The 17,845-nt window shown below is 33.8% G+C and overlaps 1 protein-coding gene and 1 long non-coding RNA gene across 4 annotated transcripts; both read right to left on the bottom strand.

Moving 5' to 3' along the window:
* Window positions 1-1,502: 1,502 nt before the first annotated feature.
* LOC110775857 (transcription factor MYBS3) lies at window positions 1,503-6,759 on the bottom strand. Its single transcript, XM_021980451.2, has 3 exons — window positions 6,040-6,759; window positions 3,544-3,752; window positions 1,503-2,234 (listed from the first exon to the last, which is right to left on the bottom strand). The coding sequence occupies exons 1-3, from the start codon at window positions 6,407-6,409 to the stop codon at window positions 1,731-1,733; spliced, it is 1,083 nt and encodes a 360-aa protein (XP_021836143.1). The 5' UTR covers window positions 6,410-6,759; the 3' UTR covers window positions 1,503-1,730.
* Window positions 6,760-10,295: 3,536 nt separating this feature from the next.
* Window positions 10,296-15,427, bottom strand: LOC110775860 (uncharacterized). Of its 3 annotated transcripts, none has more exons than XR_002529892.2 (8): window positions 15,014-15,420; window positions 14,613-14,885; window positions 13,098-13,244; window positions 12,626-12,946; window positions 11,638-11,697; window positions 11,492-11,538; window positions 11,338-11,406; window positions 10,296-11,236 (listed from the first exon to the last, which is right to left on the bottom strand). It is a non-coding gene; the product is annotated as an uncharacterized lncRNA (long non-coding RNA). The 3 variants fall into 3 exon arrangements; XR_008932524.1 differs by having other exon boundaries at window positions 13,098-13,171; XR_008932525.1 differs by having other exon boundaries at window positions 13,098-14,885; window positions 15,014-15,427.
* Between the last annotated feature and the right edge of the window lie 2,418 nt (window positions 15,428-17,845).

Raw genomic sequence — 17,845 nt, 5'->3', positions numbered from 1 at the left:
AATAGAAAAAAGATGATGAGAAAGATTTTTAATCAAAATAGAGAGGGAGTTTATTGTAGTGGTGTTTCCTAGTAAGTTAGATATATTAAACAATTAGAATGTGGGGTAAAAAGTTACTAAAAAAGGAAGTGTGACTCCTAATAAAAATACAGCCGGAAATGACAAGTGTGACTCCTAAAAAAATATGGAGGGAGTATTTTATTCAATTTTCTCCTAATAAAGCCTTAAGAGCACTTTTAGTAACATCTAAGCATTTGGTTTACATGTAATCTCTATTCTATAGGAGAACTCCTGATATCATTTTCATAAATAACATTTTTGTGTCCCTCTAGAATAGTTTAAAATACCCTCCAAAACTTTATTATCAAATTGTGTTAATTAAAAAAGTTGATTGTTTTATGACATTGAATTTAATTAGTTTAAAAACTGAATATTTAATGCAAATCACCAATTAAGAAAGTCTAATGAAAATCATGGATTAAATCATATCTCTAAAAAGAAATAAAAGGAAATTAGTCAATCAAGTTTAATACTACTTATTACTTACCAATTACATTAACATTAATTGTTAAATAAATAAAAGGCAGAAAAGAAAATTAGTTACTCAATCTGATTTAATCACAACAGAAAAGTCACAATCAAACCCTTAATGAAAGCCAAATACTCTTCTTATAAATTTTTCAAGTATTTTATTATGCCACATTTTTATATTATCACAAAGAATCATATTAAAAAAAAAAATTAAACAAAATCCAATCAAACAAATATACTTAGTAATATCCCTCAAAAAAAAAAAAATATACTTAGTAATAAAAATACATTCCCATAATTATTTTGATGTATAACTTTTTCTGTAGAGATACTTCACGTAAAAAAAATTCTGCATAACATAATTTTTTTTTTTTTATATATATTTCCATGTTGTGTGCATATAAGACTAGTATTATACTTCCTCCGTTCCTAAATAGTTGCACCATTTTGAGTTTTGACACTATTCACTTGTCTTGCTTTGACCTCAATTTTCTACTAATAAATAAAATTAAAAATTATTATACAAAGTATTATTAGGTTCGTCTTAATATATATTTTAAAAAAATCAACTTTTTATAATTTTTATAATACATAATTATAAGTATTGATGGTCAAAGTTATGCGTTGGCAAACGTGAAAGTCAAAACGATGCAACTATTATCTCTTCTAACACCAAACATTTGATCTTCACAAAATGTTTCCAATTCCATAGAGTCATTACTCTCTTAGACCTCGAACCAACATCATAAAAGTTGGCAAGATAGTAAGTAGTAGACTAGTAGTACTCCGATCCATAAGATATACCACCATATCTCATAATATAATTGAATCAATTAAACATAATTCGTTCAATTTGAAGTTAATTGCTCATAAGACACCCTAATTTTTGTAATCAATATCCCAATTGACGAAAATCCTCAAATTCGTAGGAACCCTTAATATAGAACACTCAAATTTGAAATTATACAAACTTGAAAGATGATGTACAAGATGAGCATTTTGCTTCCCTTTGTCTGTTTTTTCAATTTATTGAAATATTTCAGTTTCCTTACAGGGAGAAAGAATGTGGATGGATCAACTAATAGAAATTTAATCTACGAGATTCATAAGCCAAAGACATAAAAACTTCAAATCCTAAGGACAGCTAACAGCACCCTATTAAACAGAAGATTTCCAAAGAGATTAATTGAAATACAAGATTATCCTGAGATAGCTTGAATGGCGCTATTCTTTCCTTGATTTAAGTCAGAGCTGGTGACAGGAACATTGACATGAAATGCTGATTGTCTCGATGGAGCACCAAGAAGATTTAGAGAGAGTTGAGGATGGGTATTTTTTTCAGTCTCACTGAGATTGAGTTGAGACATTCCCACAAGTTGATCGACATTTACAGCTTCTTTCCGAAGCACTGGGGTGGGCTTTAAGACCTGATGTTGCTGTTTAATATTATTATTATTTTCTGGCCACAAGTGTGGATATGGAATGGGTACAAAGAAACCAGGAACTGATGGTGTCAACTTGTTCTGAGGATCTTCTTCTTCTTTTACTTCTTTTACTTCTTCTTCTTCTTCTTCCATGGGCTCAGCCTCTGTACTAAGAGAGAGATCTAATGATGGCAGTGAAGCTTTGTTCTCGGTTTCTCTACATTCTGGGGGAGGAGGGAGTATTTGTTCTTCACCCACTGTCTCAGGCTCCTCCGTTACCTGGAAATTAACAACAATTATTCATGAGACAGACCAAACAAATTTGTCTTAAATCAAATTCTTTGAACCCAAATGCCAGAATCCCTCGACATGCCTTTGCCATTGCCACTGCCATTACTACACCCAAAACTAACTTGTCAATAACTAGTTTGTTTGAATAATCCATAAAGGAATTTGTATAATCAAATGTTATTCTAAATTCCCAATGGAGCAGATTCCCCAAAGTTTGGATGACAACATGAGCGTGAAAGACTACAGGCAAACAGTTCATTGGGGGAGCACACTTTTGGCGTTTTGGCTTTGTAATATATTAGGTTTGCATAATCTAGGACTATGTTGGGCTACAAGTTTTTGGGTTTCGCCCACTTTTGTAAGAACAGTTTGTTATAATTTGTAATATATAATCTTCTCCTTTGCGTTAAAAAAATAATGTTCCAATTGATGTTTATGTTTATGTTTTAGTTTTCTTTTTCTTTTTCTTTTTTCTTTTTTCATTATCTCTTAGGGGACAACTTTAAAATTTCTACATGGCCTCCAAATTGTTTGAGACGCCCATAATTCATAAATACAACCTTAATAGTTGGACGTACTTCAGTGAATCTCAGCAAGCAATTTGTCAGCTTGCTAGAAGTGAAACAAAACCTCTCCATTTATGTGTCACTATTGTTTCAAGAACAAAGAGAAAAATCAATACCTGCATGTGAGTAATTCTAGGTAGCATAGATACTTCTAGAAGGTGGCATGTTCAGTGTACAACACTTATAGACCGACACATCTCAAAATGATCTTTTCTTGTGACCATTTTCACGCAAAAAATTCCAGCTACAACTACCTTTAAGAGGCTAGTAGTTCTCGTGAGCAGGCTCGAAACCTAGGTTAGGCCTTGACACTATTGTGGACAGTTTTTAGTCAAAGAAAATGTTGACTATTCTCAATATCTCTCCACAACTCATGTCTTAGGATAACCTTATAAGACAACTAGACAAGCAAATGCCAAGACTCTATAACTTTCTTGTATTTATCAGTGACATCTTTAGATTCTCTTCTTTTTCGTCACATTGTTAAGATTCTATATCATTGGTGCTGCAAAACAAGCCATTACTTGCTCTTGGAATGCCCGATTCAGAAGCTCAGCCCAAATTCATGTCCAAAGGGCTTAACTTTTATCAGAGTCCTTACATTACAGTATATCCATGTAAAGGGACAAAAAGTTATGATTTATGAAGTTCAAATTTCTGTTTACTGCATGGGGAAAAGGCAATGAATGATAGTGTCTAATTTTTGTATGTCAAAATTAAAAGAAACTAACCATATCCGGAACCATGTCAAAAAGGCTTGATCTCCTCTTTCTACGAGTGGCATTAGTTTGTCGAATGTAGTACTTCTGAGCATGACTTGCCACCTGCGTAGGAGTCCTCGACACCACATAGCTGCGTGCAATTCCTCTCCAATCTCCCTTACCCAGCTTCTGAAGACCGACTAAGAACAGTCGATGCTCCTCCTCAGTCCAGGGTCTACCTATAACAAAATATTAAAGTTCATTCACATCAGCCATTCTGAATTATTCCCAGCCAAGGAAAGAAAAAACTAGCCAGTTAGGCCCAGCTTATAATCCTATATAAAGGGAATCAAAAGGGAGGCAGGGAGCAACCATTACAACAACAAGATTTAACAATTAGGTTCACTGTAATTATCAAAAGCAGGATCACAATCATATTTTCCATACAAGCTTACAGAACCAAATGCTTAATCTCCACATAAAACATAGCCTCAGGAAAACATAAAATAAAGAGATATAGCTTGATCAGCTAACAACAAAATCAAACGTGTGGTATACAAGCTCAATTGCACAAACACGGACAGTTGAATTCACCTAGAAGGATAGAAGTACATGCACCACCAACTTGCATGACCACAGTCTGAAAAGAGAGCATATTTACATGTTCCTTACTTTAAAGTTTAAACTGACTCCATATGGGGCCGACATGAACACAGTGCTCAACTTGTTCATGAAAGGGTACAGAGACTTCCTTAATAAATGGAATAAAGTTGTAGATAGTATTCCCTTAAACCCTTCCCCCATATCCCCACCTCCAGTGAAAATAATTGGACAGGAGCTTACTTCTTGAATGTGCAGGAAGAGCAGATACTCTAAACCCCCCCCCCCCCCCCCCACACACACACACGCACACGCACACGCACACGCACACACCACACACACACACACACACACACACACACACACATACACATACACACTCACACACAACAAAACAAAAAGAAATTTCTCCAAAACTTGCTCGTAGTTAGTTTTCCTTGTCTGTTCACTAATTACACTAAGTTTAATGGTCACAACAATCCTTCAAATCCACCAGAAACTTCACCTGAGGCCATTCAGGTATAATAGTTGTAAAAGGCAAGCAGGATCAAAACAAGAAACATAAGTTACAACTTCAGTCTGTAATGCCATGTCTGTCCATGTCCCTTGCAACTACTCAACAGCAGCATCTTTTAGAAACATAAATTTAACAAAGCCACCATCACATTGATAATTTCTGCAGAGCCCCGTCATCAGCACATGTTATACACGCACCATGTAACAACTCTATCCAACTAATTCGAAACTTTTAAATGACTAAAAAACACATTTTCCTACTACTATACAGTACATTAGCAAGTCCTTGTCATCTGTACCATTAACAATAACTACTGAAAAGAAACATTCAGTCATTCACACAATTAATCATGAATGGAAAGCTCTGATTAGTCCAAGAATCTACAAAACTCCTCCTAAGAATCTGAGTAATCAATGGATCAAAACCAGAGTCATTCGTGGGACCGCACAGAAACATGACTTCAACACTAATATGAACCCAACTTGCACCGTCATATGCAACAGTTCACCTTATACATACACACATGCTACTAAACTAATCTCTTTCAATTAGGATAAAAGGGTATCCTTAAATTCTGGTACCAGGACCACAAAAATGTTTTGGATCATAAAAAAACGTGTATGTCTAATCCCCTTCAGATTGAATGCATGCTGTTCAATAGCACAACAACCACCATCTTCCTATCAAACAATTCCAATAAGGCAATAACTGAACATTACGTGGAACATCTGTGCACCCCCCAAAATGCCAAAGCTGTTAGCCATTCCAGCAATATAACCTCCTTAATATCTTTCCAACACCACAACTCCAAACTTTGATTTCAATACACAGGTGTAACATCTTACTACTATCCCCCCAGGTCCCCCGAAAAACCATCTTATGGTCCCGGACTACGTACAATGGTCCCGAATTACGTGCTCCCTTTCCTCACAACTTGCACCCCACCCAAATGCAATGCCAAATAGGCTGTTTGCCACTCCAGCAATATCCATTCAAAGTGTTTGCTAAATTAGTATTATTGGAATTGTCAACTTAATGAACAAACAATTAATATACATATTACAAAAAAAAAACAAACACCAAAACCAAAACAACCATATCCATCCATCATCATCATCATCATCATCATCATCACTAACATACCAACTTCATCAAGAAACAAAAACAAAAATCAATAATTTGTCAAACTATGTCCACTTGCTCAAAACCCACATCACATAAATTGGCTGTATTCCCAATACCATTATCAAATAGATTAAAATTACCAAAACCCATAAAAAAAAACACAAATGTTATTACTAAAACCAAACAAATCAAAAAATACAACCAAAAAATTCCAGAAAACGAGAAAAAAAAATTATGATCCAAATAATCATAGTAACAAAAACATCTGAAAACAAATGACGGACCTTTTTTCCTTTCTAAGCGGCGATTAGAGGAGCAAGAAGCATGATTAGGATCATCAGATAGATAACCATCAACAAGATGAAGAGGGTCGGAAGATGGTGAGTTATTATTATTATTATTTGGTGATGTGGCGGCTGATGAGTTTGAGTGATAATGAGAAAGATTTCCCATGCTTGCACTCTTTTTTATGAAGTTCCCATCTGTTAATCTCACTCCAAACAACCGCACACCACCACCACTACCACCGCAAGTTGAAGAGCCTCCACCACCCCCGCCAGTTGCGGTTGTAGAGTTAATGTTGGAGCCACCGCGAGTGGGGCAGGTGCGAGAGTTGTGGCCGTTGTTGGAGCAATGAGAGCACCGCCGTGTCATGGTGGCTGCAAAAGGGAGAGGTTTTAGAGAGGGTGGTGGATTTGCATGTGGTGGTGGGATGATGAATTATGAGATTGGATTATGAATAAATAATTGCAAAACTGGATTAGATTGGATTTGGATTTTGGGGTTTATGGGATTTTTTGTTTAAAATTTCTGAATTTTTGGATTATTTATAAAAATAAAAAATGTGAAATAGTGTGTTTATTTTTTGTTTTTGGAAGGAGATGAGGAAGAAAGAAAGAAAGAAATGGGGGGATTATTTAGTTTGATAAAGAGGAGTTTTTTATGGGATTATAAATGAGAGGAGAAGATATCAAAAAGAACGCGGTGTGTCTTGTGTGGAGTGAAGCCAACGTCCTCCCTGCTTCTTTCTTTCGTGGCGCGTTACATAAACTGCAAGTATGCAACACTGTGTATTTTATTGTTACTTAGCAGTAGGCCTGGCAGAATTGACCCAGATTCGAAAAACGGATCCGAATGATTCGATTTGAAACCCGAAATTGATCCGAAACGACGAGTTAAAATTAACCCGAAAACCAAATAGAACTGACCCGAAACCAAAACTGACCCAGAAGTAATTTGACCTGAAATGACCCGGTACCCGAACTACCCGAACCGAACGACCCGAACGACCCGAACCGATCTTCACCCGAAATCGAACTAACTCGAACCGAAAATAACCGTAAAATTTAAATCAACCCGAATCGATCCGAACCGAAGAGCAACTCGGATTTACCAATTAGTTTTAAATACAAGTTTTTTTAGCTTTTCGTATTATTATTATTATTGTTATTATTTTCTTTTTATTAATTGTAATATGACCCGATCCGATATTGACCTGAAATCCTGTCCCGAACCAGACCCGACTCAATTATAAAAAATCGAAGTTATCCGAAACCCGGATGGACCCAAACCATACCCAAAACCAATCCGAAAGGAAAAAAAAACCGAAATGACCCAATCCGATCAGAAATCGATTCAAACGACCTGTTTGCCCGGTCTAATTAGTAGTACTCCGTAACATATTATTATAATTATTATTATTACTATTATTATTATTATTATTACTATTATTATTATTATTATTATTATTATTATTATTATTAATGTCTTAAAATTATATATTCATATGAATATGTAAGTTTAGAAATAACCAACTTGAGTTGTACGGAGTATATGGTTTTTCAAAAGGAAATGATAAAATGTAAGATTTTGAATTTATTTATAGGAAAAACAGACACAGCATATAATTTGTTATCTTGTGTATAAGGTAGGAAATTGGATATTAGTTAGAAAGAAATCAGGTATTGAAGGCAAGATTTTGGGTACAGTCAATGATCGACTACGCTAACTCGATCCCAATAATGTCACTTTTATAATGCACTAGATTAAGGATTTACACATAAACTTGAACCCATTTAGTTGGGATTAAAGTGTTGATTTATGTGGACGCCGCTCCTCCTCTTTTTTTCTTTCCCTTTTCTCTCTTCCTCCTTCAAAACCCTAATTTTCTAGGGGCTATCACCAACCATTAGGTTGATGGTAAGCCCCCTTTTTTGTTGTTTTTCATAGCTTTTGATTTCATGTTCGGAATAAAAACTTCATTTTCTCCCTATTGGAGAGCTTTTTTACCCATTTATTGGGTTATCTGTACCCATGTATTGGGTTTTATCTCTCTCCTTGTGAGAGTATGGAGCCATGTTTTTAATTTTGCAGGAAAAGTTGATTTATTGATGAAGATTTGTGCGGGGTTACAACGGATGTCGTTCTTAAGTCTACAATCAAATGAATCAGATTTAATTCAATACCAAAGCTACAACAGATCGAAAGACCCCCTCGTTGATGGTTGTACCAAACAGCGATGTGAAATAGGGTATTCATCATTGTCAGATCTAATCTACAACGATCGTGGTTTTGCCGGATTAGAATTTTGTTTGATCCAAATTGTTTTGTATTTGTTAGTTTTGATTTCTATTGTAGATGTCGTATGACTATTTTATCAATGAACTAATTTTTACCTTCAAAAAAAAAGATTAAGGATTTACACTAATATAAACTTGGTTTACGTTAACTTAACATGGATTAGGGCAGTGGAGTAATAACTGGGTAGGAGTGTCACGTGCCTTTAATCAAGTATATATAAACCATTTTAAATTATTATTTTTCAGTTTTTGCGCGTTTCATCTTCTGCATTTTTTCTCTCAACTTCTCTCTCCTCTCTCAACTGCTCTCTCAATTTCACTCTTCGTTTCAGTTTCAGCAATAATTTTTAGGTTTTGTGTCGAAATCAAGTCAACAAATTACTCAAAATTCACTATGTAGTTCGAATTTGTATTATAATGGTGAAAAAATGGTAATTATCGGTCCTAAAAATGACAGTGTTGCCGGTGCGACGTGCCGGTGCGACGATAGATCCGGCGACTGAAGTTGTGCAAACTCGAGGTTAACGACGTAATTTAGTTGTTGTGCCTTCTTCTAGTATGTTTTAAAACTTATTTTATTGTTTATTTGTTGAGTGATTTGAAATGGTTGTTGTTTTGTTGAATTAAGGTTAATGTTTCACATAGTTAGTATATAAATGATATACTTACCTTTAATTTATATTGCGAATTAGTGTTCTTAATAGTCACTGAATTGTTCGTTGTGTTTATGTTAGTAGTACTTTTTAGAGTAACTATATTTTTTTTTAAAGTTATTATTATAAGTTTAAAACAGTAACTATGTGTTTAAAATAGTTACTATATTTTTTAGAAAGTTATTATAAGTTTAAAACAGTAACTATGTGTTTAAAATATTTACTATGTTATGAACAACTTATAGTGACTTTTTTTATCAATAATACTCCCTTTAGTCGTTACACTTACCTTTCACAGATTTTTTAGGTGATAAATGGTTGTTTGGTTATCAATTGTTATTTTATTGAAAAAATGGATGTGATAGAAGTTAGTGGGGTATTTTTTTAATTGAATGAGAGAGGGTGTGATGACAAAAAAAAAATAGTGGACAATATAATAATTGTCCTAATTTAGAAGTGTAACAACTAATCTGAAACGGACGAAAAAGAAAAGTGTAACAACTAATCTTGGACGGAGGGAGTAGTTACTATACGATTACATTATGTACTATGTCATTTAGAGTATGTTTTTGTCCGCTTCTTAGATAGTGACTATATGATTATAATGGTTACTATATGTGTAAAATAGTTACTATATTATAATAATAGTCACTATACGTTAAGCTATTTATAATGTGATTATAATGGTTACTATATGTGTACGATAGTTACTATATTATTATATTAGTTACTTTGTCTTATATTTTGTTTTTTTTCCAGTTGCGAAACAATCTGTCAGAATTGTCAAGAAGAAAAAGGAAGCGGATCCTCCAAAACCTCAACCAAAATCTTAGCAACAAATTATTCAAGTTGATTCTTCTGTTGTTGAAGCTGAGATGCCTGATGTTGAGAAGCCTGAGTATCAGGCAATGAATGAGGTTGGCGCTGATGGCTTACCGCTAGTGTAAATGTTTATTTTCTTCAATAGTTACTATATGTTTGAATAGGTACTATGTTTATTTTATCATGATTGGTTACCATATGTTTAGTTTCTTCAATAGTTACTATATGATTTATATAATTACTACTTCGTATATTTTTGAAATAGGTACTATGTTTATTTTATCATGATTTGCTACCATATGTTTATTTTCTTCAATAGTTACTATATGATTTATATAGTTACTATATGTTTGATATAGGTACTATGTTTATTTTATCATGACTAGTTGTTGAAACGTGGGCTAGCGCGCACGTTCCCCCAAGATATAAAAAACTATTTCCAGAAACGTTATGCAAATCACAATCCTAATTACTCTATTGAAATAGTTGAAAGCATAAATACAGTACTCCATGGCTTATTACTTGATATAGATTACATATATAGAAATCCTTAATACACAAGTCGATCATAAGTGATCCAAAAGGTGCAATGGCACGCTATATCCTAGGAACATAAAATCGTGTTCCATGTTCTTCTAAGAAAAACCAAGCACATAAAGTAGTTAAATACTAAAGCCATGCAACATAAACAATGGTTGCTTGTAAAGGGCGTAGATGGTTTCGGTACTACTTAGCTTTCACAAATACATAATATTGATTTTAACAGAGCTTGCACGCATATAAAAGGGAGGCATTTCTGAAAGTGTTTACTCTTCGGCCACAACCTCCAAAGTCTCCTCGACATTACCCTCTAACTCCACCGCTTCTAATGCCACTTGTTTAAGATACCACTAGAGCACATTGCTTTTGGAGAGGGTTGTTCTCCGTCTTACCTCTGCCCAGAAATGCTTAGTACGAAATATCTTCACGACCATGATTGTTTTGAAAATTAGCAGAACTGAAATTAACATAATAAAATGAAGTTGTTTGCAAAGAGCAATGTTTCAATACCTACTAAGGGGGGTTAAACCAGCTCAAAACAAAACCAAAGTCCATGCTTCCCTTCTTTTCAGTTTTCACCACTGGTTCTTCCTTGGATGGTTTTTGACAAACTTTAGAGTAAGGAATTTCTAATTAGATCTAATCTAAAGTAGCTTACATTCTGGACACTCCATCACAACTCCAAAACACAATAATTCTAAAGTACGCAGAATTTCCACTAATTCAAAATTTATCGCCAACATGCATGTAAATAGAGTAAATATAACCCAAAATCCAACCCAAAAGGTAGATGCAATAAAGTAATATATTTCTCAGTTACCTTGAGCACCTCACATAGAGATAAGAATCTGAATGTCTGGTCTACTTTCCACCATCGCTTTCCTCACCTAATGGATTGAGAACAAAAAAAAATAGTGGATAATGATGGTTTAGCTAATACAAGAATAACATATAGCTAAGAAAAAACCAATTGTCAATCTGAACTTACAGGCTCGTACAACAAGCCCCAGAGTTGAGCTCTCCGATCCATTCATCTAGTACAGACTTCTTCGCAAAGCTGCATGCAGCCAAGCAGAAGTAAGGTGGGATTCGGGAAAATCAACCATGAAATGAGAAAATAGGAGATGGGGTAGAGGACTAACCTATAGAGTTTGAGAACTTTTAATACAGATTCATGAGCCTTTTGATCCTAAGGAAATAAAAGGATATTCACGAGTTTAACATTCGCAATGATTTGAAAGAGGTTAAACCATATTTCCCAATTCAACAACAGAGCAAAACCACTTACTCTAAGAAGTAGAAGAATGTGCCAATGTTGGGAACATCAAACAGTTAGAATATTCTCATCCTGAAAAAGGAACATTTTGGTAAGGTTCTGATTCATATATAAAATGACATAAGAGTACAAACAAAAAGACAATAGAAGAGTTTCGCTATTGAAAGTACCAGAACATGGCAAAATTGTGAGAGATTTGCCTTCACATTTTCATCAACAGGTTGCACAAGAAAAATGGATATTTCTAAACATCACCAGAGAGAAAAGTGTATATGTGCATGAAAAGCAAAGTGTATACCATTGTGCTGCGGCAAGCTAAAGTATCTACTTAGTACTATGAAATATGAAAGTTGACATATCGTTAACAAATAAGATTTGTTATATGAGCAGATGATTGAGATTGCAACATGTTCCGAATCAGCTCATGAACATTTGATCACAAGCTCAGTAGAAAATCAATTTCTTTCAGCATAAACTCGAAATTATAGTAGTATAGTAAAACCTCATGAAGGGAACAACTTGCCACTCAGGCCCCACAACAAATATCCATAAGGAAAAGGAAATCACTTAGTTGTTTAAAGAAAAAAAGCAAGCTCGTTTGATTTCACACACTAAAGCTTCTACTTTTTATTTCTTTCCCCTTTATTGACTTCTAGGTAAAGAGAATATCAGAATATGTGAGCACCCACATCTTCATTGAAAATTTATCATGTTATCCAAGTTTTTCAAAGAAAATAACAAAACCCACAAGCCAATTTCTCTGAATTATTTGTTTGTTAAATATGTTTGTTAAATTATATACTTCCCTAAATTCATAAATATGTTTGTTAAATTATGGTTAAAGGGTCACTTGAACCTGATTCTCTTTACTTTAACAAACCTGGTTATTAATCAATGAAGTTCTTTTCCAGTATCAACCCACTAAAAATAAAAATAAAATCAGATTAAAAAAAATAAAACAACCACCACAAACAAAAATCATCAAAAACATAAACTATACCTGAAACGAATGCGCTTGAGATCATTACCTCCTTGGGGCATGGAAACAAAAGTAATAAGAACACCAGGATCCACCTAAGCAACCCACTTTTTAGGCTCATCCTCCTACATAAACACCACTGATTTCGACCTCCCACTAATCGACACCAGCATCGCCTCACCACTCGAAAGCCCCATCCCCATTCCCTTAACCAGGACGAAAGTGTTCAAGACATTGTAAAGGAGTGTTTTCAGTTGACTGCATGCTTACAACATCACCAAGATCTCTACACCATCATGATATAACCTCTAAGTTCAATTGCAGACAATATAACCTCCGAATCTACATCAATACAAACAAAGTATACTTATGACAACAATATAGTTATGGAGACGAGGAGAAATATGAGAAGAACCAAGTCAAGAAGCCTAGAGCCAGCTTTTGAATCACATATATCTTGTTGCTGGCTGCCATCAAAAAATTAGAGACTCACACACATTTCTTGTGTTGATGATCAAAGCCGGAGACCATAATTGTGCAAGCACCACAACCTCCTTCACCACAAGCCTAATTTTGTTACAGTTAGATCAATATCTTCATCCAAAAGCATGAATAAGGAGCAGCAAGGACCATGACGTGGCTTTACAGAAACAAATAAAATAGCAACATAAAATATTGTTAAATCCATATTCAAAGACAGCCAAATTTCCAAATTGTTATAACATAAATGCTGAATTCACCAAATTGGTAGGGCATTTCAAGGTATGAAAAGAATAAAGAGGATCATTCGGCCAAATTCCCCTTTATTTTGTTTTTCCCTATTCCCCAAGGTTCCCTGCTCTTTTCTCCTCCCTTCCCCTACTTTTCCAGTTCCCCTCCCCCTTCCACGACCTCTTTCCCTGCTTGTCTTCCCCCTTCCATTTCCATAGGAGATAAGAAAAACCGGTTACTCGCTCAGTCACTCTGTCTTATCTTGATCGCTTGATGTTAGAGGCATTTTCCCAATGCATCAAACTATACATGACAAAATATTGGGAACACTTGCAATTACCCATACTTTGCAGTGTTTTCTTCACTGAGACAAGCGTGAAACAAAAGAATGTATGGATGGAAAACAAACTCAGCGGTGTAAATGTATATGTTGTCATATTCCTACAAAATACTTCATTGATTTGCAAAGCATGTTATGTGCTAAGCCATGTCAATATCTTCTTTTACCGGGCATTAGTATTTCGGATTTTGGCGTTGGAACATTCATGAATTCAGGTAGTGGTTGGATTATGTAGGAGAAATTCCTACTACCCAATGTGAATCCGAGTAAATTCAAGTTACTAATCGAAAAGAATTGAAACGAGACAATTGCAACAAATTCTTGTTGCCTCCGTGCCAAAAATGCTACTTGTACATAATTTCCTTAAATGTCCAAATTTGCATGAATGACAACAAAGGAAATTTATTTATTTTTTATTAATCATCCTCCCATACCCACTCTACTCCAACTCAAGATAAACCATTAAAAGAGGAATCAACACTTATTTCCGCAAATTCCATCAATAAACCTACAGTTATTTCGAATTTGATGGACTCGGGGACTATAATTGATCAAGAGTCCCCCACTAAAACTAAAGTGTCAAACCCTAACAAGCATACAAGTCAATGATTTCCCCAGCAAAGCCAAACATCAATCCTCATTAATGAATCACAGTAACAAATACATAGTTCCTTAAGATCATGAACTTCACAAACTACATAAATCAATACGAATTACGAATAACTTTTTCGACCCAGCGAATTCAATAACAATTTAAATAACAAATTAAAATGGAAATTAGGGATAATAATAATGATAATAGCAACTAAATATATAATTCCTTAAAGATCACGAATTTCACAAACTACAGAAATCCATACAAATTATGAACAATATTTTCAACCCAGTAAAATAAAAAACAAGTAAAATTACAAATTAAAAATGGAAATTAAGGAGTAATAATAATAATCAAAGTACCTTGAAGATACTCAAGGAGAATCAAGTGAGCTAAACCATCAGGAATTACTTTCCAAACACCATTGATGTAAATTATAGCTTCATTTGGTTCTTTTGTTTCGATCACTCCAATTTCTTCCTCTCTTTTCAACGATCCCATTTTTATTTCGCCAACATCACTGTGAATTATAAAAAAAGAATCGAAGAAATTCGCGAATGCAGAGATCGGTCATCGATTCATGAATTTTCACAAACCTTAATCAAATCCTTCGATTCCAGACCCTCAATTAAACCCTGCAAATTCAAACACCCAATTAAACTAAAAGGCAACAAAATGAGAAAATTATTTCCCCAATTAGATCTACCATTTTGAGAATTCACAGAGTAAGAATTCACAAAGAAAATAAAACAGAGATACTCACCTTTGAGATTTTCATCAAGAAGCCTACCCGCAGTAGAAGATTCATCAAAAAACCTGTAGTATCAGATTTATCAAAAACCCTAGCCGTCAACTCTGGTAGCAACATCTAGCCCGTGAAGAGTACTCGTAGATCAGATCAGAATAATTAAAAAAATCATATATCCATGAAAAACACTCCACATCTGTTCCCCCTTTTGCTTCTCTTTCAGTTCAGATCTCCAAAACATGGAGTTGGATGTGAAGATCAGAAGTGGAAGACAAAGGAGGAAGGAGAAGCAACGAAAGAAACGAAGAACGAAGAACGAAGAAAAAGAAATTGTGGGAAGGGAATATCAGAAGAGGAGGCACCGAAAGGGTGAGGAGGAAATGGAAAAACCCTAAAAAAAATTGAGGGAAGCAGTGAAGACTGAAGAGGGAGAAGGGGTGCAGTAAAAAACGGTGGATGAATGGCGTACGTGGCATGACTTGTAAAGAAAGGTAAATGAGTAGTAAAGAGATATAGGTGGGGGTAAAATTGGCAGCACATTATTGCTGCAATAGTAACTTGAAGTTTGTATGTTTTAAAGTGTTAGGATTTGTTACCATATATTTATTCTCTTCAATAGTTACTGTATGTTTTATATAGTTACTATATGTTTGAAATAGATACTATGTTTATTTTATCATGATTTGTTACCATATGTTTTAAATATTAAGAGCTACTATATCATGTGTTTGATGTACTGTATCATCTTTAATAGTAACTATATGTTTCACATAGTTACTATGTTATTGTTTCATATATAAATGTTAAATTTCTAACTTAGGTTATATAATATTGATTATTTTCAGGTATAGTTTTGATACACAATGTTCTGGAAGTTTATTGTGAAAGTTAATTAAAGATTTCACACCACTGCAGAAGGCAGTTATGTAAGAAATTGGTTTTGGGGGTTTTTACATCTGCAATTGTTGAGAAAAAACACGCAGATGATTTATTGGTGCTTGAAGTGTTTTGACGGAGTCTGATCGCTCTTTACAATCAGTGATTCTAAGGAGTTTGAAGTAGTTGATTATGATGTTTATGATATGTTTATGCTTCCTCTCTCTATGCTGGAGGTTGTAGGGGTCAAGCGATGTCCAAACTCTAAAAATCCTGACATTGAGTTGAAGTGCAAGTGGCGAAAAGAGTTTGGGCTTGAGGATGAAAATGCTCAAATCCCTATGAAGTTGTTCGAGGAGAAAATGAGAGGATGGTGATCTGTTCAAAAAGTTGTTTGTTTTTGTTGCTTTTTCTACATTTTTGTTTCATACATCAAATAGGAGCATTGATTTACGATTTTGTAAAACTTTGGAAGTAGTGGAAATGATTCCCAAGTTTAATTGGTGTAAATACAATCTGTTGAAACAGTCATCCTATTCTAGCTTAAAACTGTTGATTATAGATTTCGAAGTTTGCTCAAAATCATTTGGTGTTATACACCCACTAAAACACTTGTAGAATGCGTTTTTGAAGTTTTTATCAGAATTCAATAAACCAAATCTACTATTTGCATTTTTACTCAAGTGCCACAAGCATAATTTGTGTCTTGAAGAAGAAAAAGCTTGAAAAACAAGAACGAATACAAATAGTTACTCTCTTACGGATAAAATTACCCTATCAACGATATAGTTACTCTAAGATATATTAACATTTATGATACAAATAGTAACTATAGCATATAAATGGTTACTATATGTAAATAAGAGTAACTAGAATATAAAGAGTTATTTTATGTAAAGATATAGTTACTCTCAAGATATGTTCATAGTAACCATGCCAAGATATAGTTACTTTATATAACCTATAGTTACTATTTTTAATTGGGACCACTATATAAACATGAGTACCACTATAATTACTAATCTGAAAATATAGTTACTGTACATAGAATATAGTGAGTGTTTTTGATACAGTTACTCGTTCTAATAACATAACTATATGATTTTCAAAGAGTAACTGTAGGATATAAAAAGTTACTCTCTTACATATATAATTACCTTTTCAACAATATAGTTACTCTCAAGATATATTAAAGTATATGATAAAAAGAGTAACTATAGAATATAAAGAGTTATTATATGTAAAGAAGAGTATTATAAAATATAAGGAGTTATGATATGTAAATAAGGGTAACTATTAGAATACAAAGAGTGACTATAAATAAAGGAGAGTAACTAGAGGATATGAAGAGTTAATATATGTTACCTGTTCTATTCCAGCAGCAATAGGTGCATCTTGATCAGTGAATATTGAGATTGGATGATTTATATTTATTTTTCCCTTTTCGAACATTAAACCCGATAATAGCAGCATGTTGGCAATATAGATAATAAATTTCATCAGTTATTTTCCTTGCTTCTCCAATTAAACAACCAGCTAATTCTTTGTCAATCTTTTATTGCTCTTCATAATTTGAATTCTCTAAGATTTTGCGGTTTCTATCGATTGTTTGTATTATTGAACCTGTACAGAGACCTATGTTTTCACTATTTTAAGTATACTATAAAGGATTACAATAACTATATAAATAGTTATGTATAGTTATTGTTTATATGATATAGTTACTCTCTTGTTTATATAGTTACTCTTATAGTTACTATATGTAATTATATATATAAGAAAGAGTAACTATAAATTATAAAGAGTTACTTTATGTAAGGAAGAGTAACTATAGAATATAAAGGGATACTATATGTAAAGAAGAATAACTATTATAATACAAAGAGTTATTATGAGTAAATAGAGTAACTATATAAGTCAAAGAGTTACTATAAGATTTTGTGGTTTGTATCAATTGTATGTATTATTGAA

This window comes from Spinacia oleracea, chromosome 4, assembly GCF_020520425.1.
Source record: "Spinacia oleracea cultivar Varoflay chromosome 4, BTI_SOV_V1, whole genome shotgun sequence".
In the NCBI taxonomy this organism is placed as follows: domain Eukaryota; kingdom Viridiplantae; phylum Streptophyta; class Magnoliopsida; order Caryophyllales; family Amaranthaceae; genus Spinacia; species Spinacia oleracea.
Note: the sequence above shows the minus strand (reverse complement) of the source record. Positions and strands in the feature narration are given on the sequence as shown.